At 45.8% G+C, this 25604-nt stretch overlaps 1 protein-coding gene across 1 annotated transcript in view; it reads left to right on the top strand.

Moving 5' to 3' along the window:
- VWA3A (von Willebrand factor A domain containing 3A) overlaps positions 1–25604 on the top strand; it is a 112066-nt gene that overhangs the window by 4902 nt on the left and 81560 nt on the right. The window contains exons 2-4 of the mRNA XM_082261287.1: positions 8781–8855; positions 17619–17751; positions 23760–23884. Coding sequence (XP_082117413.1) covers positions 8791–8855; positions 17619–17751; positions 23760–23884 — 323 coding nt within the window. The 5' untranslated portion in view covers positions 8781–8790. The remainder of the gene's footprint in view (positions 1–8780; positions 8856–17618; positions 17752–23759; positions 23885–25604) is intronic.

Here is a 25604-nt window from a genome sequence, read left to right as displayed (position 1 = left end):
GTCTTGGGCCGAGACGCACGTCCCGGAGATAACGGCGGTTCACATTCCGGGAGTGGAGAACTGGCAGGCGGATTTTCTGAGTCGCCAGACCCTGGACCAGGGAGAATGGTCCCTTCACCCGGATGTTTTTCAGATGCTGTGAGTGAAGTGGGGGTCCCCAGATGTGGATCTGTTCGCGTCTCGTCTGAACAACAAGGTGGAAAGGTTCGTAGCAAGGACGCGCGATCCTCGGGCAGACGCCTCGGACGCGTTAGTGACGTCCTGGAGTCAGTATCGTCTGATGTATGCCTTTCCACCGATTCAACTGCTATCCAGGTTCCTTCGCAGGTTGGCTTCGGAACCGCGCACGGTGATTCTGGTGGCATCGGACTGGCCTCGCCGGTCTTGGTACGCAGACCTCGTGAATCTGGCGGTCGACGCTCCGTGGCGTCTGCCTCTTCGAGAAGATCTCCTGTCTCAAGGGCCGATCTTCCATCCTGCTTTACAGTCGCTGGCTTTAACGGCCTGGCTGTTGAAAGCCAGGTCCTGAAGGATAGGGGTCTCTCCCCTGAGGTCATTCCCACTTTGATCAAGGCTAGAAAAGCCTCTTCGGGGAAGATTTACTACCGTACTTGGAAGGCGTATTTTGCCTGGTGTGAGTCCAGGGGGTATTCCCCTCGCTCGTACTCGGTATCGAGAGTGTTGGATTTCCTCCAAACTGGAGTGGACCAGCGGTTGGCGTTGGCCACTATTAAGGGTCAGATTTCTGCGCTGGACGTTCTTTTTCAGCGCCCTGTGGCGTCTAATTCTTTGGTTAGCACCTTTGTTCAAGGGGTGCGACACCTGGCCCCTCCTAGGAGGGAGCCTTTGCCTCCATGGGACTTGAACCTTGTTCTGTCCGTGTTGCAACGTGCTCCTTTTGAAAAGATCGGGGAGATCTCGTTGTCTATGTTGTCCAAGAAGGTTGCCTTTTTGGTGGCGATCACTTCGGCTCGCAGAGTGTCGGAGCTGGCAGCTTTGTCCGGCAGATCTCCATACTTGGTGATTCACTTAGATAAGGTGGTCTTGCGACCTAACCCGTCTTTTCTTCCGAAAAGGATCTCGGACTTTCACCTCAATGAGGACATTGTCTTGCCTTCGCTTTGTGCGAAGCCTACACATCCGAAGGAGGTGGCTTTGCATTCCTTGGATGTTGTTCGGGCGATCAGGGTTTACCTGTCATCGACTAAATCCTTTCGCAAGTCGGATTCTCTATTTGTCCTTCCAGAGGGACCTCGGAAGGGCATGGCGGCGTCGGCTTCTACCGTCGCCAAATGGATCAGACAGACCATTGAGCAGGCATATGCTTTGAAGGGACAAGTTCCTCCCATGCCTGTGAAGGCGCACTCTACCAGATCTCTGAGTACGTCTTGGGCCTGTCATCATCGGGCTTCTGTGGCCCAGGTGTGTAAGGCGGCGACTTGGTCGTCCGTTCACACCTTCTCAAAATTCTACAAGGTGGATGTTCAGGCATCGGCAGATGCTTCCTTTGGCCGCAAAGTTCTTAGTGCGGCAGTGACTTAGGGTCCCTTGTTTTGGGCCCTTGGCTGTTGGGATGTTTTTATCCCTAGGTTACTTGTTTTCCTGGGTTGTTGCTTCTGTTGAGCAAGTTTTTTTCATGTTGCCCAGTTGGTTTTCTTACCTTGGTAAGGTTCCTTTTTCTGATGTGGGTACTGCGTTACTTTAGGCGCGGCTGCTTTTTTTCCCACCCCTCATGTTTACACTGCTATGGGACTTCCCCATTAGTGATGAATATGAAGTGGCGGCGACTGTCGGAGGACGTAAGAGAAAACTGAATTTTTGTAAAATCTTACCTGTAAAATTCCTTTCTCTGAGTCCTCCGACAGTCGCCGCCCCCGCCCCTCTTTTGGGGTTTGTTTATGTACTCTACTGCTATGCTACTGAAACTGAGTTGGGAATGCAGGAAGCAGGGAGGTATTGACTGAGGGGACCACCCCCTAGGGGTGGGATATGCTAAAAGCTTTGATATTAACTATTTTGTTGCCTAGCTACTCCTACGGAGCAAAGGTCAATAACCCCATTAGTGATGAATATGAAGTGGCGGCGACTGTCGGAGGACTCAGAGAAAGGAATTTTACAGGTAAGATTTTACAAAAATTCAGTTTTTTTGTTTGATTTTCTGATTATGCGTGCTAGGCAGCAGTCCCATGTGGATGCATTGGAGAATTCCTCTGTTGGCGGTCAGTATAGATATAGAAGAGCCCAGCACAGTAGAGATCAGTGGAGAAGTATGCTGTGTGAACTATTACATTGGTGCTGAGTGGGGAAGTGTCCAGCACAGTAGAGATCAGTGGAGAGGTATGCTGTGTGTACTATTACATTGGTGGTGAGTGGGGAAGTGTCCAGCACAGTAGAGATCAGTGGAGAGGTATGCTGTGTGTACTATTACATTGGTGCTGAGTGGGGAAGTGTCCAGCACAGTAGAGATCAGTGGAGAGGTATGCTGTATGTACTGTTACATTGGTGGCGAGTGGGGAAGTGTCCAGCACAGTAGAGATCAGTGGAGAGGTATGCTGTGTGTACTATTACATTGGTGCTAAGTGGGGAAGTGTCCAGCACAGTAGAGATCAGTGAAGAGGTATGCTGTGTGTACTATTACATTAGTGCTGAGTGGGGAAGTGTCCAGCACAGTAGAGATCAGTGGAGAGGTATGCTGTGTGTACTATTACATTGGTGGCGAGTTGGGAAGTGTCCATCACAGCAGAGATCAGTGGAGAGGTATGCTGTGTGTACTATTACATTGGCGGCGAGTGGGGAAGTGTCCAGCACATTAGAGATCAGTAGCAAAGTATACTGTACTGTGTGTACTATTACATTGGCAGTCAGTGGAGTATTGCACTACCGGTCAATTGAGAAGTGCATGGTACAGTGACAGTCAGTGCAGAACTGCATCCGTACAGCAGAGAAGTGCTCTGTTGTGATGGAGGTCCATGAACTGTACAGGTGAAGTGACTGTTGTCAGAGATGGCATAGGGGCAGTCAGCAATAAAGTGTGCAGGTGCAGTGGGAGCTGGCATAGAAGTTCACAGAGGGTCAACAGGGAAGTGTACGGTTGCAGGTGGTCAGTGAAAAAGATGCATATGCAGTGGTAGTCAGCCAAGAAGCGCACAGGTGCAGTGACAGCAGTCAGTGGAGAAGTGTGCCATGCAGTATTTGTCAATTTAGGTGATTGTAAAGTCTCATAAAAAAACCCCCCAAAAAAAAACCAAACATGTTATACTTACCTGCTCTGTGCAGTGATCCTCCTCTTTTTCAGGTCCCTCTTTGGTTCTCCTGGCCCCTCCCTCCTGTTGAGTGCCCAAACCAAGGGGGTACCCGAGCCAAGTCAAAGCTTTCTGTGTCCATTAGACACAGAGCCGCAACCCAAATTGGCTGATTGACTTTGATTGACTGCAGCTGGAGCCAATCGCACAGTGCTGCTGTCTCAGCTAATGAAGAGGGGAGTCCCAGGCAGCTGAGAAACTCCCGCAACATCACTGGATAAAGATGTGCACACAGAAGGTTTTTTTTATCCTAATCATGCATAGAATGCATTAGGATAAAAAAAAAAACCTTCTGCCTTTACAATCCCTTTAAATCATTTTTAGCGGACACAAATACAACATAACTTACAGCATTCCTGCTTAATTTAAAAGATAAAACTGTATTGAGTGAATAAAATAAAGCTCTGTGTGTGAATGAGGACTGCATCAGCAGTTTGCTTAAGTGGCTGGAGCTGTGTGCAGGCAGCCTATGTTAGACTATGTTCTAATTTGACAGGCATGTGGGTGCAAGTCCGCTGCCCCAAACACAGACAGAGTGCGCTTGGGCCATTCATTCATGTCTGCACCCCTGTCAAATTTGGACCTGTGGTTGCATTTGTACAGTATCCCCAGACGCATAAACAAACCACTCATTTACATGGCCAAAGAACCTGTGTGAAAGTGAGGTTGGGGAGGTGGTAAAACTCCATGGTTAAGCTGCGCTTCTACTGCTCCCAACTGCTACCCCTATTAGCTGCAGTGGCAGCAGCTGGAGGTGTACACATGCAGGAATTATACCCCCTGTTCCAGTGAATAGCACTGTTCTGCAAGCACCCTGCAACTGTTGAAATGGTTAAAGCAGGTGGTGAGGAGGCGATACAACACCTCTGGCAAATGGTCTTTGAAGAGCCAGTCTGAACATGAATCGCTCTTCAGAGATCGAAGCATGTGCGAACAAGCCCCTAATTATTTTAACTTCCTCCCACCCAGCCAATGCATATAAATTGCCGGGTGGGAGCTTCTGCCTTCTGAGTGGACATTCCTGAACGTCCTTCAAAAGAGGGAGATCACACGGCCGCGTGCACGCGCAGCTGCGTGATCTCAGTGTGCCTGTGTCCCCCGGATACAGCCCAAAACCGCTTGGCAGGAGGGCTCTGCGATTGGCCCTCCAGATCTCATGACGGCTGTGTCCAATTACAGCTATCAGGTAATGGCAATACAGCCATTGTAACGGCGATTGGCTCTGCTTCTCCTCACACAGTGAGGAGAAGGAGAGTGGATCTGTGCTGCCAGCTGGGGATCAGTGAGTATTGAGCTGTTTTATTGCTTTTCACTCACTGATCACCCAGCTAGTGTCCCCAACATAGTGTCCCCAACACAGTGAAAACACCTGCCACACATCTGTCCCAGTAAAATAATCTGGCACATCTGTTCGTGATCATCTAGCGCATCTGCCGAGATCATCTGCCACATCTATCTGTGATCATCTGCTGCATCTGTCCGTGATCATCTGCCGCATCTGTCCATGATCATCTGGCGCATCTGTCCGTGATGATCTGCCTCATCTGTCCGTGATCATCGGGCTCATCTGTCTGTGATCATCTGGCGGATATGTCCATGATCATCTGGCGCATCTGTCCGTGATCATCTGGCGCATCTATCTGTGATCATCTGGCGCATATGTTCGTGATCATCTGGCGCATCTGCCCATGATCATCTGCCACATCTGTTCATGATCATCTGGCGCATCTGTCCGTGATCATCTAGCGCATCCGTCCGTAATCATCTTGCGCATCCGTCCGTGATCATCTGACGCATCTGTCCGTGATCATCTGGCTCATCTGTCTGTGATCATCTGGCACATCTGTCCGTGATAATCTGGCACATCTGTCCATGATAATCTGCCACATCTGTCCATGATATTCTGGCAAATCTGTCTGTGATCATCTGGCACATCTGTCCGTGATAATCTGCCATATCTGTCTGTGATCATCTGACAAATCTGTCTGTGATCATCTGGCAAATCTGACTGTGATCATCTGGCACATCTGTCCGTGATAATGTGCCACATCTGTCCGTGATAATCTGGCAAATCTGTCTGTGATCATCTGGCACATCTGTCCTTGATCATCTGGCACATCTGTCTGTGATCATCTGGCGCGTATCTAGTGCACATCATCTGCCACATCTGCCATTGATCATCTGCCACACCTGTCTGTAATCATCTGCCACATCTGTCCGTGTTCACCTGTCACATCTGTCCGTGATCATCTGCCACATTTGTCCGTGATCATCTGGCGCACATCATCTGCCACATATGTCCGTGATCATCCACCACATCTGCCTATGATCATCTGCCACATCTGTCTATGATCATCTGCCAAATCTGTACATGCTATGTGTTAGAAATATCTTATAAATTGACAACTTTGTGGGAAAAAAAATACGTTTTCATTTTCTTTCCACATTTTCCAAAAACTTGTGGAAAACAATTACATGTTCATAAGACTCATTATGTCTCGTAGAATATACATTGTGTTGTTTTCTTTCCAAAATGGGGTTAATTTTGTGGGTAATTCTATTGTCCTGGTGCTCCAGGGCCTTCAAAATTGTAATAGGTACTCAGGAAATGAAATGTGTAATTTATGCCTTCAGAACGCCTGGGGGTGCTACTTGGATGTTGGGTCTCTGTATGTGGCCAGGCTGTAAAAAAGTCTCACACATGTGGTATTGCCATACTCAGAAGGAGTAGAAGAATATATGTTTGGTTGTAATTCCAAGTTTATCTATGCCATGTGTAAGAAATAACTTGTTAATATGACAATTTTGTAGAAAAAAAACAATCTTCATCACCCAAACTATTGTTGGCAAAAAATTGTAACTTCAAAAAACTCAGTATGCCTTTTAATAAATACCTTGGACTGTCCTCTTTACGAAAAGGGGTCATTTTGGGGCCTCAAGAAATGAGATAGGTAGTTAGTACTTTAGGATTGATCACTTTTTAATGATACGTAGCCTAGCTTGTAGACTCTAACTTTCACACAAACCTATTATCATACACTTATCAGGATTTTTTTTTTACCAAAGACATGTAGCAGAATACATTCTGGCCTAAATGTATGAAGAAAGTTGATTTTATTGGGTTTCTTTTGCAACAAAAAGAATGTTTCACAATGTTCACTCTTTTTTCGCTTATATCGCAAAAAATAAAAAAACCCAGTGGTGAATAAATACTTTCAAAAGAAAGCTCTATTTGTGTGAACAAAATACTAAAAATGTAATTTGGGTACAGTGTAGTATGACTGAGTAATTGTCATTCAAAGTGCGAGAGCACTGAAAGCTGAAAATTTGTCTGGGAAGGAAGGGGGTGAAAGTGCCCAGTATTGAGGTGGTAAATAATTTTTAAAGCTTTTTTTATTTTTTAACAACCCTGTTGGAAGGGTGACAGACCCCTGATGGCTTACTTTTGAGATAGAGAAAGTGATTGAGGACATAGATTCCTCAATCCCCTTTCCTGTAGCCTCAGTTGCAGTACAGATAAATGAACAGGATGCATTCGGTATAGAGGCTCCCTGTTCATTCACAAACTAAAGCATAGTATACACAATTTATTATGCTTCAATTGTGAATGAACTCAGGAGTGATCAATACTGGTCACTCACTCTGTTCTTTCAGGAAAGGAAAGGTTCATTAAATATGACATGTTTAGTAGCTCCCTTGTCTCCATTTTGAAACTGATCTCCCTGTGCCTCACAGCAGCTGAAGCAAGCAGGAGAGAGAAAATAGGAAGCCAGTAGCATTGCGAAGGTGGGAAATGGAGCAGTGTAAAGAGGAGGTGATCAGAGAAGCAGGGGGGGGGTTCAAACACTGGAATAAATCCACCTTTGGCTACCCCTGCAGCAGCTGAAAACCAGTGGGAGGGAGAGGTGGAGAAGCCAGCTGACTGGGGGACCACAGAAAGATTGCTTTCAGGGATTGCCCCTGCTGCTCTTGCAGGTGCCCGGGCCCTCTGTTAAACTGGTGGGGCCCAATCCCCGTACAGGAGGAGTACTGCCTTATCAGTGGCCGTGGTTACCAAGACCCCCCTGTTGAATTGATAGGCCTGGAGCCCATATAGGAGGGACAGCTGTACTGCCTTATCGGTGGCTCTGAGTGCAGTGGCAGTCACTGGAGAAGTGTACGGTGTAATGGTGGACAGTGGAAAGGATATACAGATGCAGGGGCAGTCAGCAGTGAAGAGTGTGATTGCAGTAGCGGTCAGAGAAATAGTGCAATCAGTAGTTTGTATCAATCAGTAGTATCAAGAAGTACACTGGTATAGTGGTGAAAAGTGGGAAAAGGGCATGGGTGCAGCTGGAGTTGGCATAGTCAGTGATAAAGTGTACGGGTGCAGTGGCAGTCAAAAAAATATAATGCAAGTGTAATGGCAGTCAGTGGAGAAGTGTGCCATGCAGTGGCTCTCAGTGGAAAGGTGTGTGGGGGATGTGGCAGTCTAAAGTGAGCTGGTGCAGTGCCCATTAGTGCAGAAGTGAGCTGGTACAATGTCAGTAAAAGTGAGCTGGTGCAGTGGCTGTCGGTGGAGAAGTGGAGAAGTGAGCTGGTGCAATGGCTGTTGGTGGAGAAGTGAGCTAGTACAATGGCTGTCAGTAGAAAAGTAAGCTGGTGCAATGGCTGTCGGTAGAGAAGTGAGCTGGTGCAGTGGCTGTCGGTGGAAAAGTGAGCTGGTGCAGTGGCTGTCGGTGGAAAAGTGAGCTGGTGCAGTCGGTTGAAAAGAGGGTGGGTGTAGTAGTTGTCTGTGAAGTGAGTGGGTGCAGCGCCAATCAATTGCAGTAGCTGTCAGTGGAGAAGTGCGCCAGTGCAGTGGTGATCAGTAAGTATGTGGTTGTAGTTGGTCCATCTTTACTCATCTGCTAATCTCAAGGCTCTGATTCTTGCAGAAGTGATGGAATGCCAACACAAACTTTACAGACAGCATATGTCACTAATGCAATTAAAAGCTAATCTCCTAGCAAATTTTCTTTTTACTGGTAATGTTACAATAATAGAAGCTCTTCTGGGTACAATACATTTCGGAGATGCCTATTGCGCTCTAATCGCTCTAATCGAAGCGCGGGCTGGCACGATCAGAACATAGCAGAACTGGAAGTAACTACAGTAAATCTGGAGGTCCAGTCCAGAGCTTTGTGTCTATTTGCAGTTTTCTAAATGTTAATTCTCTTTGCTTTTGTAATTCTCTGTTAATTGATTAAATTTGCAATTATATATACGGTATTCGCAAGCATTGCCATCTTAATTTGAAGTTACAAACATAGAGAAATACCAAGTAGTCCATTGAGTCTGCCCATTTTTTGGTTTTTTTTGTATTGTTTTTTTTTGTTAACTTTGTTGTCTGACCATAGATCTTTGTTTATCCCAAGCATGTTTGTTGTCTGACTATAGATCTATGATTATCACAAGCAAGTTCTATAAATATATAATTTATATGTTCATACATTGCAGGGATGTCACAATGGATTTACACACAGAAAACATGGCTCACATTTTGGAAAATGATAATTTTTTCAAGACTTCATAGTAAGTATGGTTACCTTTCAATGTTCAGTTTTTTAAAGAGATAGTGGAACACAATACCGCACTGCTCAGCAGTGTTATTCCGCAGATTGTGATTACACAGCCAGCAATCATTTACCCTGATCCATCCAACCCACAAGATGGCTGTTTCCTCTGTGTATAGGTGACATGTACAGGGATCATTATATGACATGTATAGGGATGTGTGTCCATTTACAAAATGCAATAGTTTTTGCAAAGTTTCTTCTGTTCTTATAATACACCAAATGTCTTCTTTGCCTTACATCACATTCTTTTAATATCAATATATTCCTAATACATAGCCAACCTCTCCTTCCAAAAATACCAGGGATCTCCAAACTTTCTAAACAGGGGGCCAGTATACTGTTCTTCGGACTTTAGAGGGGTGGACTGTGGTCATGGGAGTCGAAATTGTCTTGGTGTCCATGGGAGTAAACAGTGCTCTATCTTTTTATTAGGGGGTGGAATAGTGCCCTGTCATTGGTGTCAGTGGGAGGAATAGTGCCCCATTGTAAGCATCAATTAATGGAATAATGCCCCATTGTTGGTGTCAGCTGGAGGAATAGTGCACCATTGTTGTCAGTGGGAGGAAAAGTGCCCCATCATTTCTGTCAATGGGAGAAATAGTGCTGTATCATTGGTGTCAATGGGAGGAATTATTATTATTATTATATTATTATTATACAGGGTTTATATAGCGCCAACAGTTTGCGCAGCGCTTAACAAAATGAAGGCAGACATTACAGTTACAATACAATTTGGAACAAAAGGAATCAGAGGGCCCTGCTCGTTAGAGCTTACAATCTAAAAGGGAGGGTCAATTGATACAAAAGGCAATAGCTGTGGGGGATGAGCTGATGGAGCAAGTGAAACAGTGTTATTAGTTAGTAGCTGGGTAGGCTTCTTTAAAGAGAAGAGTTTTCAGGGATCGTCTAAAGATGGATAGATTAGGGGACAGTCGGACATATAGGGGTAGAGAGTTACAAAGAATGGGAGAAGCTCTGGAGAAATCCTGGAGGCGAGCATGGGAAGAGGTGACAAGGGAGCTAGAGAGCAGGAGGTCTTGGGAGGACCGAATAGAGCGGCTTGGTTGATATTTTGAGATCAGGTTAGTGATGTAGCTGGGGGCAGAGTTGTGGATGACTTTGTAAACTATTGTTAGCACTTTGAATTTTATTTGTTGGGTGAGTGGAAGCCAGTGAAGGGATTGGCAGAGAGGGGTAGAGGACACTGAACGGTTGGTAAGGTGGATAAGTCTTGCAGCAGCATTCATTATGGATTGAAGGGGGGATAATCTATGTAAGGGTAATCCAATGAGGAGGGAGTTGCAATAGTCGAGGTGAGAGATAACCAGGGCGTGAATTAAAAGCTTGGTGGTGTCATTGGTTAAAAAGGGCCGTATTCTAACGATGTTGCGGAGGTTAAGGCGGCATGATTTGGACAAGGATTGGATGTGAGCCTGAAAGTACAGTGCAGAGTCCAGGGTTACCCCTAGCACCCTGGCATGACTGAAGGACTGATAGTGCCTCATCATTGCTATCCGTGGGAGAAATAGTGCTAGAACATTGGTGTTAGTGGGCGGAATTGCGACCCATTGTTGATGTCAGTGGAAAGATTTATGCCCCATTCTTGGTGTCAGTGGGAGGAATAGTGCACCATTGTTGTTGTCAGTGGGAAGAATAGTGCCTCATCATTGCTGTAAGTGGGAGAAATAATGCTGTATCATTGGTGTCAGTGGAGGAATTGTGACCCATTGTTGATGTCAGTGGAAAGATTTATGCCCCATTCTTGGTGTCAGTGGGAGGAATCGTGTCTTGTATTAGTGGAAGAATAGTGCCCAAAAAAGGCAAGCAAAGGTCCAATCCAACCCTTGGTCCACAGTTTGGAGACCACTGGAATATACCATTGCCCTGGCTGTAATGCTGTACAGTGGTTTCACTTCTTTCTGAGTCACTAACCCAGGGCCGATCCTAGGGTCACAAGCGCCTGGGTGCAGAAATTTTTCTGGCGCCCCCACGTGGGCGTAGTCATCTTACTAACTCCTCCCCTTTACAAATGTTTCTATGGCAATGGCTCAAACACAGAGATGCTCCCCTAAGACGTCTTCCTTACCGCGGGACACTCCCACGATCTCTTAACAATAAACAAATTACAGTAAGAGAAGCAGAGTACTCTAATGGGAACTGGAGGGGGGTCTATCTAATGGACACAGAGAGGGCATCTGTTAGAGAGTCTGTTAGACAGAGCCCCCAAACAGGAGATGGTAAGAGACTGCAGACTTGATACAAGAGATCAATGCATCAATGCAGACTGATCAGTGCCCACCAAATGCAGCCTCATCAGTGCCCACCAAATGCAGCCTACCAGTGCCCACCAAATGCAGCCTACCAGTGCCAACCAAATGCAGCCTACCAGTGCCAACCAAATGCAGCCTACCAGTGCCCACCAAATGCAGCCATGATCAGTGCCCACCAAATGGGCATGGTACAGGGGGAGATGGTTAGAGGCTGTGGACATGGTACAGGGGTGAGATGGTTAGAGGCTGTGGACATGGTACAGGGGGGAGATTGTTAGAGGCTGTGGACATGGTACAGGGGGGAGATGGTTAGAGGCTGCAGACATGGTACAGGGGGGAGATGTCTGAGGCTGCGGACATGGTACAGGGGGGGGGAGATGTCTGAGGCTGCGGACATGGTACGGGGGGGGGAGATGTCTGAGGCTGCGGACATGGTACAGTGGGGGAGATGTCTGAGGCTGCGGGCATGGTACAGGGGGGGAGATGTCTGAGGCTGGGGACATGGTACAGGGGGGAGATGTCTGAGGCTGCAGACATGGTACAGGGGGGAGATGTCTGAGGCTGCGGGCATGGTACAGGGGGGAGATGTCTGAGGCTGCGGGCATGGCACAGGGGGGATATGTCTGAGGCTGTGGACATGGAACAGGGGGGAGATATCTGAGGCTGCGGACATGGTACAGGGGGGGGGGGGGGTAGATGTCTGAGGCTGCGGACATGGTACAGGGGGGAGATATCTGAGGCTGCGGACATGGTACGGGGGGGGGGGGGGTAGATGTCTGAGGCTGCGGGCATGGTACAGGGGGGGAGATGTCTGAGGCTGCGGACATGGTACAGGGGGGAGATGTCTGAGGCTGCGGACATGGTACAGGGGGGAGATGTCTGAGGCTGCGGGCATGGTGCAGGGGGGAGATGTCTGAGGCTGCGGACATGGTACAGGGGGGGAGATGTCTGAGGCTGCGGGCATGGTGCAGGGGGGAGATGTCTGAGGCTGCGGACATGGTACAGGGGGGGAGATGTCTGAGGCTGCGGGCATGGTGCAGGGGGGAGATGTCTGAGGCTGCGGACATGGTACAGGGGGGAGATGTCTGAGGCTGCGGGCATGGTACAGGGGGGAGATGTCTGGGGCTGCGGACATGGTACAGGGGGGGGAGACGTCTGAGGCTGCGGACATGGTACAGGGGGAGACGTCTGAGGCTGCAGGCATGGTACAGGGGGAGACGTCTGAGGCTGCGGACATGGTACAGGGGGGGGGGAGACGTCTGAGGCTGCGGACATGGTACAGGGGGAGACGTCTGAGGCTGCAGGCATGGTACAGGGGGAGACGTCTGAGGCTGCGGACATGGTACAGGGGGGGGGGAGACGTCTGAGGCTGCGGACATGGTACAGGGGGAGACGTCTGAGGCTGCAGGCATGGTACAGGGGGAGACGTCTGAGGCTGCGGACATGGTACAGGGGGGGGGGAGACGTCTGAGGCTGCGGACATGGAACAGGGGGGAGATATCTGAGGCTGCGGACATGGTACAGGGGGGGGAGACGTCTGAGGCTGCGGGCATGCTACAGGGGGAGGTGGTCAGAAGCTGTGGAGGGGTCTTACCTGGCCGTGATGAGAGGCACGCGCCACTGCTGGGCCACTGCAGTTTACTTTAGATTTAAAAATGGCGCCCCGCCGGCGCCATTACATCACTGCTGACAGAGAGGACAGGAGGCGGGACTGCTGATTACTTAGCTGAGAGGAGACAGGACGAAGAGGAGGCGGGGCGGAGGCGGGACGAAGTTCTTAGCTGGGAGGAGGCGGTATGCAGAGAAGACATCCTCAGGTCTGAAAGGAGGCGGGGCGGAGGCGGGACGAAGTGCTTAGCTGGGAGGAGGCAGGTTGGAGAGAAGACATCCTCGGTCTGAGAGGAGGCGGGGCGGAGGCGGGACGAACTGCTTAGCTGGGAGGAGGCGGGACGGAGGTCGAGCATAATTGTAATAATGCAGAGCTTGCTGATTACATTTTTTCTCTACCTCCGTCCCGTCTCCTCCCAGCTAAGCAATCCGTCCCGCCTCCTCTCAGACCCGAGAATGTCTTCTCTCCATCCCGCCTCCTCCCAGCTAAGCAACCAGTCCTGCTGCCTCCTCTCTGTCAGCTGTGTATTAAATTTTAGAACACAACACCGACACTGTCACTGGAGCTTCGGCGCCCCTCCTCTGCCTCAGCTCGCGGCGCCTGGGTGCGATGCACCCCGTGCACCCGCCTCGGACCGGCCCTGCACTAACCCATAACAGGTATGAAGTAAAGCCCCGTACACACGTACGGATCGTCGTCATACAAACGTCGGCGGACGAAAGATCTGCCGATTGTACGCGTGTTAGTATGGTGCCTCCGACAGCTGTCTGCGCACAATCCGCGGACAAGAGTCTTTCTTGCAAACATGAAAATTTTTGTCTGCGGACACCAGAACGGACGATTGTTCGCCTGTCAGTACAGAAATCAGCCGACAGACCGCAGATTTGCAAGACTGGGCATGCTCAGAAAATAAAAAACACAGGGAAAGTTAACCATTACATGACATCACTTCTGCAGTCAGCTGAAGTCTGCGGACAAAATTCTTGTGCTGTCCTTGTGCTGTCTTTGCACTTTTCAACAGACACCGACATCCCGGGGAGAAAAGACGAACGTTTGTATGACGACGATCCGTACGTGTGTACGGGGCTTTAGGGAGTCCTGATTTGTGTGCTTGTTCCAGGTCAGTGCCTCAGAACTGCAGTCAGGCAGCTAGCATCTTCAGCAATGGCATCTTTCATGTTTTCTAAGAACAGGTTTCCTTTAAATTGTTCTGCAGACATTTTCTGCATAATTGAATCTGTTTTCCACAAGTTGCAATAAACCTGAACTCAATAAAGATGTAAAAAACACAAATGAATAAATTACAAATTAATACAGTTCTTTCTTAATTACAAACTCATTAAATGTATTTTAAATGCAGCTCATGTAAGTACCTGAATATGTCCTAATATCAGTCTCCTGTAATGCCCTTTACAGCAGGACTCAGATAGAGAGTATCTGCCATAGGTATTACTGTATTTTATAATGTAACAACCTGAAATTACAAAGGTTTTTTTTTTTTTTTGGAATTTCTACAATCTGATATACACGTCATAGTTAAAAAAGAATGTCGGCCAAAAATAATGAGATAAAAATGAACAAACCATTAAGAGATAAAATAAAACCAGAAGTAGTTTTAAAGTTTTACTTTAGTCCAGAGATTTCCCCCGCATTCATTTTCTTCTGCCCCCAGATATTCTCAGTTTCATGATCAGCATTATTCTAGCCACTTACAGTGCATCCGGAAAGTATTCACAGCACTTCACTTTTTCCACATTTTGTTATGTTACAGCCTTATTCCAAAATGGATTAAATTTATTATTTTCCTCAAAATTCCCCATAATGACAATGTGAAAAAAGTTTAATTGAAATCTTTACAAATTTATTTAAAAAAAAGCTCAGGTGCATCCTGTTTCCACTGATCATCCTTGAGATGTTTCCACAACTTGATTGGAGTCCACCAGTGGTAAATTCAGTTGATTAGACAGGATTTGGAAAGACACACACCTGTCTATATAAGGTCCCGCAGTTAACAGGAACTGTCTGTAGACCTCCAGGACAGAATTGTGTTGATCTGGGTAACATTTCTGTAGCATTGAAGGTCCCAAATAAGCACAGTGGCCTCCATCATCTGTAAACGGAAGAAGTTTGGAACCACCAGAACTCTTCCTAATGCGGGCCGCCCGGCCAAACTGAGCGATCGGTGGAGAAGGGCCTTATGCCCCGTACACACGTTCAGATATTCGGACGACTTATCGTTTGCATTTTGTTGCATAATACTAACATTGAATTCAACAATGCGTACAAAACCGTATGATTTTTGTCGTACGATTCGGGAAAAGCTTCCTGGTTGCTTAGCTACGTATCAGATGGTGCAAAACAAAAACAATGGCAGCCAGGCCTTTTCCGTGCTATTTTAGTGTTTCTGAGCATGCGCGGTCTTTGTTGATCGATTTTTAGCGGACGCATAGTGTACGATTGTCGTTTGCGAGGCTGTCGTACGACAGAAGCATTTGTGCTAGGAGGGAAAATATTTCGTTTTTTTGGGGGGGGGGGGGGGGTGGGATTTGTGCTTGGAGTGAGGTGGGGTGAAGCTATGTGCTTAGAGGGGAAATTTGAGGGATAGAGAGTTAGTGCTAGTAGGGGGAAGGGTTTCTTTTTTTGGGGGAGGGAGAGATTTGTGCTGGGGGCATATGGGGAAAAAGAGGATTTGAGCTGGGTGCTTAAGAGGTGAGCATGCAGATTAGTGCTCGATTTGTTTTTGTTTTTTTTTTTGGGGGGGGGGGGATTCTGGCTGACAAATAGTACTCATACATCTTGGGGGGCCCAATTTGCCATGTTTGCCTTGGGCTCTAGCTGACCTTGTGCCAGCACTATTTCAGTGTGAGGGATATCCCCTCTTAGACAGTTGTCTCGGAAACAAGTGTATCCATTAGAAGATTTCCCACCATTCCTGTTCTGGTTTCAACTCAAAACTTTTGACTTACCCTCCCTTTTATTGCTGGTGACATTGGTGATCAGGACACTTTAGAGAGTGTAGAGCCGGTTCACACTGCCGCGACCTCTAAGTCACCTCATAAGGGGCGACTTGTTAGCGCGACTTCAGTTCGACTTTGCGCGTATTCAGCACGACTTGTATGATAGACGACTTTGTACGACTTTGTATTTGGCCAATCAGAATACAGTAAAACCTTGGATTGCGAGCATAATTAGTTCTGGAAACATGCTTGTAATCCAAAGCACTCTTATATCAAAGGGAATTTCCCCATAAGAAATAATGGAAACTCAGATGATTCTTTCCACAAGTCCTTCAGTTTATAGTCTATATACAAAGATTATAGCAATGGGATAGGTTGTGTAACCATAAAATGTCCATCCACAATATGCAGCCTTCCCAAGGGGATTAGAAGCAAAATCTAGCAGAGCTACAGAATATAAGAGAGATGAGAGGCACCTCTAAGTGTAGCAATATGGTTACATTTCATGAAGGTTCAACATTTAGCAACACACATGGTTGATGATTAAAATAGGCACACCTAAGTATGCAGGCATCCGGGGTAAAGCTGTCCGCATAGACCATCTTCTGAACCACTGGATCTCACCACTGTCAGTCTGCAATCCTGACCGGGAAGAATAGCCTGCAGTAGAGTGATCTGAAAGTGAGGCTTTGAATCCCTCGTGGAGTGCAGCCGGGAAGGGATGATGAAGATGGCTGTGCAGAGGATGGTCTATGTGGACAGCTTTACCCCGGATGCCTGCATACTTAGATGTGCCTGTTTTAATCATCAACCATGTGAGTTGCTAAATATTGAACCTTCATTAAATGTAACCATATTGCTACACTTTAGAGGCTCCTCTCTTCTTTTTTATACATGACGCTACTTGTATATCAAGACATCGCTTGTATATCAAGTCAAAATTTATTTAAAAAATGTGCTTGTCTTCCAAAGCGCTCTCAAACCAAGTTACTCTCAAACCAAGGTTTTACTGTATGATGGTTCTGGGTCATGCTCAATCACACAAAAAAAATTTCTTAAAAATTGTCGTTTTTGATAGAGAGCCAATTATTGAAAAAATTATTGAAAAAAAAAAATGTCTTTGGTCTGGGGGGGGGGGGGGGGCTGCCTCCAAAGACACCCAAAAAAATGCCCGATAAATGCCTGCAACAAAAACGCCCAGGTAGGGGGGAAGCCATATGCCTGCGCTATTAATAATTATAAGTAAAATTTTCTTTTTTTCTTGTTAAGGACCATTTTAATGGAAAGTCGGATCACAAGTCGCTTCAAATAAGATAAGGAGTCGACTCCCATTGAAGTCTATGGGACAAGTCGGATCACAAGTCGCCTCAAAGTAGTACAGTACCCTTTTCAGAAGTCGGAGCAACTTCAGTAGTGCCAATTAAGACGACACTCATTGATTAACATTGCTTTTGCTATGTCAAGCGACTTGGGGCAACTTGAGGGCACACAAGTCGCCTCATAAGTCGTGGCAGTGTGAATGGGCTCTTAATCTCCCTTAATGGACAGCAATAAAGACTTGGCAGGGGTTCTGACCCCTCACCACTCTATCCAAATAAAATCTAAAAGAAAATGTTTTTGCATTTTTAAGTATACTCTTGCTGTATTTATAAATAAGAATTATTAGCTATTGGCTCTTGTTATGTAGAAGAGAGAGTCATATGCGGTTTACCATATGCTGATCATTATGAATGTATTGCTCTAGCAGTGTCATTTATAACATGCACTTTATATCAGAAGCTTGGATTGCCATGCATATTGGATCTGCACATGAATTATTCATTGTGATGAAATGAAAAGCTGATGGTATATGTTTACATGTAATGGTTTTATGTTACATTAAGCCAAGAACCAGAAGAAGGATTGAAATCAGTTCCCATAAGAGCAAAACCTTCATGGCAGGATGTGAAAGTCAACAATGTGAAGTATGATGAAGGATTACTGGTGACGCATGTCAATCAGACTCATGATCTGCTGGTAAGGATGATGTTTACTTACATAGAATCGGCTTTATTGTTCAGAGGAAAGGCTGCCAAAACACAGAGATCATCAGTAAATAGGGAATTAATGCAACTGTTTATCTATGTCAATCTGCCTGTTCTGGATACAAAAAAGGTAACACCACATGACACTTTGGCCTGCTGTAACTCAGGCTATTTTTCTCAGGGAATAGTTGCAGATACTCCTCCTGTCCCTCCTCCGAGTCACCTTTATCTCTGTCCCCCACCCATCCCCCAAACACTGTTCAGCAACAATAGATCCTCCACAGGAACATGGGACCTCCCAGCAACAATAGATCCCCCAGCAGTAATAGATTCCCCCAGCAGCCAGCATCAATAGACCTTCCATCAGTTAGTATCAATGGACCATTCAGCAACCAGCAACTATACGATTCCCCTACAACAGTAAAGCAACAATAGACTCACCTCATCAACAATAGATCCTCCACAGGAACATAGGACCTCCCAGCAACAAAATATGCCCCCCCCCCCGCAGTAATAGATCCCCCAGCAGCCAGCATCAATAGACCTTCCAGCAGTTAGTATAATGGACCATTCAACAACCAACAATGATACAGTTCCCCTACAACAGAAAAGCAACAATAGACTCACCTCAGCAACAATAGATCCTCCACAGGAGCATAGGACCTCCCAGCAGCAATAGACCCCCCCCCCAAGCAGTAATAGATCCCCCAGCAGCCAGCATCAATAGAGCTTCCAGCAGTTAATATCAATAGACCATTCAGCAATCAGCAATGATACGATTCCCCTACAACAGTAAAGCAACAATAGACTCACCTCAGCGACAATAGATCCTCCACAGGAACATAATACCTCCCAGCAACAATCGATGCTCCCTGCCAGCAGTAATAGATCCCCCAGCAGCCAGCATCAATAGACCTTCCAGCAGTTAGTATCAATGGACCATTCAGCAACCAGCAACGATACAATTCCCCTACAACAGTAAAGCAACAATAGACTCACCTCAGCAACAATAGATCCTCCACAGGAACATAGGACCTACCAGCAACAATAGATGCCCCCCCTAGCAGTAATAGATCCCCCAGTAGCCAGCATCAATAGACCTTCCAGCAGTTAGTATCAATGAACCATTCAGCAACCAGCAACAATACAATTCCCCTACAACAGTAAAGCAACAATAGACTCACCTCAGCAACAATAAATCCTCCACAGGAACATAGGACCTCCCAGCAACAATAGATCCCCCCAGGCAGTAACAGATCCCCCAGTAGCCAGCATCAATAGACCTTCCAGCAGTTAGTATCAATGGACCATTTAGCAACCAGCAACGATACGATTCCCCTACAACAGTAAAGCAACAATAGACTCACCTCAGCAACAATAGACCTCCCCCCAGTAATACTTCACCCTCCGGCATGCCCAAGCACTCCTCGCCATTATACTGTATAGATTTCAGTGCTGAGGTGCTGGAAATGGCTTACTGCTTTCCCAATGAAAAAAAAACCCCAGGCTGTAACACCAAAGGCCTGTGATAACTCCACTGTCCTGTTTGCCTGCAGAGTTCACACTGATGTGATATTGAACATACACAAACTCTATATTATGGGCAAGATGCAGACACAGATGCAGCCTGTATAAAGCAATGGCAGGCTGAAAGTGTTCTATGAATAGAAGAGGGTGACTTTTGATTCATCCACTCTATTCATAGTGCTTTTCATTGTGGGAAGCGATAGTATTTATTCATTAAATATATTTATATAGCACTGACAATTTCCACAGTGCTTTACATATATCTATATTTTTTTATACATTCGCAGTCCTCAAGGAGCTTACAATTTAGGGGTTCCTATCTCACATATCCTAAAGAGGAGCCAATTAACTTACAATCATGTCTTTGAAGTGTGGGAAACCCCCCGCAAGCACAGGGAAATCATGTAAACTTCATGCAGGTAGTGTAATGGTTTTGATTTAAACTAAAACCCCTAGTGCTGCCAGGCAGAAGTGCCAACCACTAAGGCACCGTGCTGCCCCACAGTCCAGCTTTATGAAAAGGATGGGGGGGGGGGGCAGAAAAAGGCAGGCAAAGTTGGCAATTTTGACAAGTGCAAATGTCAGGTCCAGCAGCTTGTAATAACCCCCACAGTACCAGAAGAGCACAGCTGCAGGGGTATGGGGGGCAGAATAATGAAGATTTCAATGGGACACCTCGTTCAATCTAAGAACCGTCCCTGGTGCTGATGCAAGAAGAAAAGATGAACTAAACCTAAGCTTTAAGTTATCATATCAGTCTGTGATCCCTTACTTCAGGTCTTGTGGAGTTTTTGGTGAGCAATAGAGAATGCACAAACCCAGACACTAACACTAGTGGGAACGTATAGGATTACCAAATAGAAAAAGATTTATAGGATCGCTACTAATAGCATATATATTTATTGTGACAGGAGTCACTTTGGACGTGGGGCTTGTGGAACCCAGATTACTTTAGAGAGGTTGGGAAACTCCTTGTCCAGCTTCCCCGGCCCCTCCTATGTGTAAGTCACCCTGTGTTTGTCTATTAGTGTCCATTCACACTACCAGCCTGACAAGTCGTGGTCCGTCGCAGTCCATGCAGCGCTACAGGACCCGTTCTAATAGGAGCGACACAAGTCGCTTCGACTTAGAAAAAGGGTCCTGTACTACTTCGGAGCGACCTCAGAGCGACTTGCATAGACATTCATTATATGAAGTTCGTGCAAGTCGCGCCGAAGTCGCGGTGCATGCGACTTCACAGGTCGCCCCCGAAGTCGGAGCGACCTAGTGTGAACCGGCACTTCAGGTCACAGGGCGACCAAGAACCCCAGTCGGGTCTGCACTAATCAGACTCGCTGTACAACCACACCGGACTCAGCGTTTCCTGTTACCCCGGCTATCCTGGGTTCTATATGTGTGGTTTGTGTTGAAAGAATGAAGGGCCTCTTTCACTTGGGACAACAATATTTCTGAACAATTTCCCTCAAGAAATATATAAAAATAAACAATTTGACTTTTCAGGTTTCTTACATATTGCTGGAGTCTCTCATAGACCCTTGCTAAATAGTGGAGTGGGGTTTGTCATTGTTAAGTACCTGTATTTTATTGTTCTATTGTTTCTGTCTGTCTTAAGATCAACCTATTATGGGATGTATATGTGTATGTGGATGAGCTGCTAAGGGGGAGGGGGTTGTCCCATAGTGTATATCTCTTTGTGCCTGTGTTTGAATAAACAGTTCTTATTCTGGTTTACTCCAAAACTGGTACTGTCAAGTTCTTGGGGTAACTATAGCTAGATTCACGGATCTCGTGTTCCAGAGCTTAGGAAGCAGCTTCTTGGCGGAGATACCCAGTCGGGGTGGCTGGTTCCGTCACATTTATGACTTGTTATTTAAAAATATATAGTCCCTGCTGACAAAAGATTGTTAAGACTAACCATGCTTGAGGTCATTGTAGCCGTATTAGTGCACTTGCGACAGAGACAATTGAAGACTCTAAGACTAACCACAAATCAAACACGTGCTAAATAATGAATAAAGTGCCAGTGCAATCAATAATATATAAAGTGCAATGAAAAGGTCCTACCAAACAAATACATGTCCATCAATGCAAATAAGGTGCCAGTGTTAGTGATTCCTTCCTGTGTAGGGTTCAGCTGACATTCTGTGCTTCCCTCCTGAGTCCCCACTCACCAGCAATATAATTCAAAACAGTGTAATATTATCCTTAATGGATGGATGGATGGATCTAGCTCCTTCCTTCTCTGGCAGTTTACAAGGCTCTCAGCATAATGTTGATGTATAATCCAAAGAAGAGAGAGATAATCATAGCGTAATACTCTCCATTCCAATTTTCAGCTGCGGTTATTTTCTAGAACTGTAAGATCCAAATGTAACTTTCATGCCACATGGCATCCATCCTGTGGCATGGAAGTTACATTTGGATCTTACAGTTTTAGAAAATAACCGCAGCTGCAAATTGGAATTTTGCAGCTGCAGTTATGCTGAGAGCCTTGTAAACTGCCAGAGAAGGAAGGAGCTAGATCCATCCATCCATCCATCCATTAAGGATAATATCACACTGTTTTGAATTATATTGCTGGTGAGTGGGGACTCAGGAGGGGAGCACAGAATGTCACCTGAACCCTATACAGGAAGGAATCACTAACACTGGCACCTTACATTGATGGGCATTTACCAGTTTGATTCATAAGTGTTTGCAGCCTATTGCATTAGGGTGTGCACCCAAATGTTTTAAAACATTAATTGGTGTCAGTAGAGCAGTGGATTTTGTCAGTGGAGCAGTGGAGTTCTCAGTAGGGCAGAGGTTGGTGTCAGTAGGGCAGTGGACGGCGTCAGTATTTTTTATTTTTATTATTTAATTCTTTATTATTTTTTACAACTTTTTTTAGGGCTTTGGTGAAATATCAGCAGGGGGAATCTGTGCCACACAGGGAGATTAGGGTGTGCCCAGGCACACCCGGCACACGCCTATGGTTTGATTGCACCTTTTCATTGCACTTTATATATTATTGATTGCCCTGGCACTTTATTCATTGTATAGCTGATAGCTATGTGTTTGGTTTGTGGAAGCAGCGCTAAGTCTTACCAATATTTTGTCATCATATGAGGTTTTCTTAACCTTACACGGTAGCAGCAGCTTCAATCTCACCTTCATTTATTTTTATATATTTAACCCTTTTATGCACTTTTATCGAATTGGTTTAATATATGTGTAAATTATCAACATATGTTTGTGAGTACACTATTCACAGATAGGACACTGAACACAAAACCATAGCGCGGGTACACTAACTTTTTTTTCAAGTCCCTGCTGTAAGAGAGATTATACTGGTTTTCAGGTTACAGAGTATCCCCTATCATACCTATATGCAGATATCAGGGGAGATATGAGCTATCTACATAAGCTGTTACATTGTATTTGATTCAATAGTAACTTATGCCATCTAGTGGTCTAGATTGCATTCTACATTACTCTTCTCCCCCATCATTCATAGGCCTCTGGATTTTCTTCTCCCTTGTTCAATCTCACTTTATTTATGCACTGTACTGGCTGAGAAAAAATATATAATGTATTAAAGCAGACCTCCAGTAATTTTTTTATCTTTCATGCTATCAAATCTACTTCCCTTGCTGTGTTAGCTTTGGAAAGTAAAACATTAATTTAGTGGCAGTAAATACCTTATATTTGCTACTTCTGCTTTTTGTTATTGAAATCCGCGTCAGCGAGTGACGTGACGTGATCACGCTGAATCCTGGGATAGAATCTTTAGGTATCGTTTTTTTTTTTATTTCTTCTCTCAGCCCCGGTTCACATCAGTGCGATGACAGACATCACATGTGATTCGAAGCGCACTGCTCTGAAAATCACATGCTGTGCGATATCTGTGAGATGCTTGCTAATAATTTGCATAGATGCTGGGCTTTGCTGTAGATGGATCGGAGATCATGGATGGGTAATAGGACCGGGTCAACGTTGTTCATGGCGACAGGTCTGCTTAGGGAAGCATCCAGAGGACAACACATAGTGGTTGATCAAAGTCTCCAGCCTATGACAGCAATTAATGTTGTTTTTGTATTTTTGATGACGGACTACTGTTGACGGACTACTCAACCAATCTTCGCCCATGCAGATGGAGCACAACTGCTAGCGCTATAGAAGCAACTGTGCGTCCCACTCATCTATTTGTTGGTCTCAAAACTAGTGATGCAGAGTGAGTACATTCTCAGCCTGTGAGGTGTGTGGCACAGAACACTTAGTCAAGGGGCACAAAGTAAAACTCCTATCCTTTAGGAGGTTCTGTATTTACTGAAGGTATGAAAGCAGCCACTGAAAGCCTCTGGGATAGAATATTGCTTGGCATGAATAACACATATTCTATTAAAGCAAACATTTCCTCTGGGGCAAAGATTTGGTAATTTACAGACATAAGGAGTGATAATACATGATTGCATTATTCCTTCTGATATGCAGAGAGTGACAGACACAGAAAATGGGAAGAGTGATTCGCAGAGCTCGGAGGAATGGCTTCAGTACAATGACATTGAGTCCAGGCATCTCACCATTCAAGATCTGCTGAACCTGGGACACATTGTCATGTAAGTATTCTTGCAAATTTAAATGTGAGTATCCTATATAAATATGTACAAATCCATGATTTGGTTTCAGAATTAACACATATCAGATCTGTAACCTATACACAACTGTGCATTAAACCTAGATCACCCCAAATAGAAAATAAAAAATAAAAAAATGTATCTGGTGTGCACACCAAGCTGAATTAAATGCACTAGTTTGTAGAGCATCATCTACAGCAGGGGTGTCAAACTTAATTTAATTGCGGGCAGCATCAGCATTACGGTTGCCCTCAAAGGGCCGGTTATAGCTGTAAGATCAGATGTCCAGAGCACCCCATACACCCTTACACCCTTACATGAGATGTCAAGAGCCCCCCCCACCATCATAAGTCAAGAGTCACCTATCCTTCCTTATATCACAATGCACCCCTTTACCTTGTGCTACTGCCAGTAAGATGCGGGTGGATCTGCGAAGAAGAAAGTGCAGGGTCTGGAGGAGGACCAGAGGAGGGCTGGAGTCAGCTTACAGAGTCTGCTGAATACTGAGACCAGGGGAGGCAGAGACAAGGTGGGGTTGTGGCTGCACAGTGAGGTGCAGGATCTGTAGGAGGAGTATTGCCCTCCTCTCTGCTGCAGACTGCTGAGAAGGGGGGTTGGGCAAAAACGAGCCATTTTACAGCAGCACAGCACAGGATCTAGCAAAGGAGTTCTGTTCGCTCTGCTGCTGACTACTGAGACAGGGCGGGGGCAGAGGCAAGGGGGGTGCCGCAGCTGCAGGAAAGGAGCGAGTGCCACATGAAATGGCCTGGTGGGCCGCATTCGGCCCGCAGGCCTTGTGTTTGGCACCTGTGATCTACAGTATACATTTTTAAGGCTTTCAGAAAGTTGGGACAGCTTTCCCTAAGCAGTTAATTTTAGTCTGTAAATTTTAAGTATAGAGTGTCTGTTGTATTTTTATTCCCTTCGTGTCTGCCCAAAAGTAAATCAGTCAATACTTGAAGACTGGGAAACTTTCCTTATTTGCAGTTACACTAGGTGTAATTCACAAAGCTTAAAGCGGAACTTAAGTCAAATAGCTTATGAGTAGGCAGGCTATCGCAGGAGAGACATGCAATGTTTTTTCTGCAATAAGGTAAACTTTCCTGCCTGCTCACAGAGTTCTGTAAGGCCATGTTCACCCTGGTGCGACACGAAAGTCCCACAACTTTCGATCCGACTTTGCCCTGCGACTTCGGTCCGACTTCCATGCAACTTTAATAAACAGGATCCAATTGTGATCCGACTTTAAGATGAGTGCAACTTGTTCTTTGACCAATCAAAATAATTCCTTCGGTTCTGGTATGGATGAAACCTCACGGCAAATGCTAACATTGCCTCTGAGCATAAGTCGCATGTCACAAGTTGGATCAGTTAAGATTCTGATCCAACTTGGATGCGACTTCCATTCAATTCTATGGGCTGAAATCTAGACATAAGTCTGACCAAAGTAGTGCAGGAACCTTTTCCAAAGTCAGACGAATTAAGACAGCTCTCATAGGAAAGCATGGATTTTTACATGGTTTGCAACTTGTGCTCTCAATGTCAGAGTGATTGTCGCACCAGTATGAACCGGGCCTGAAAGTTACACTGTGTTACGCATGAGCAGCTCAGTTTACATTTCCAGTGTGGTGCTTGTGTGCCGGGATTACTGATTTTCTGAGGATGCCAATGAACACAGCTGAAGATGAGCACCTGGAAGAGA

The sequence above is a fragment of the Pelophylax lessonae genome, assembly GCF_965119305.1.
Source record: "Pelophylax lessonae genome assembly, chromosome: 6".
Taxonomy (NCBI): Eukaryota; Metazoa; Chordata; class Amphibia; order Anura; family Ranidae; genus Pelophylax; species Pelophylax lessonae.
This window is presented reverse-complemented; position numbering and strand designations above follow the sequence as displayed.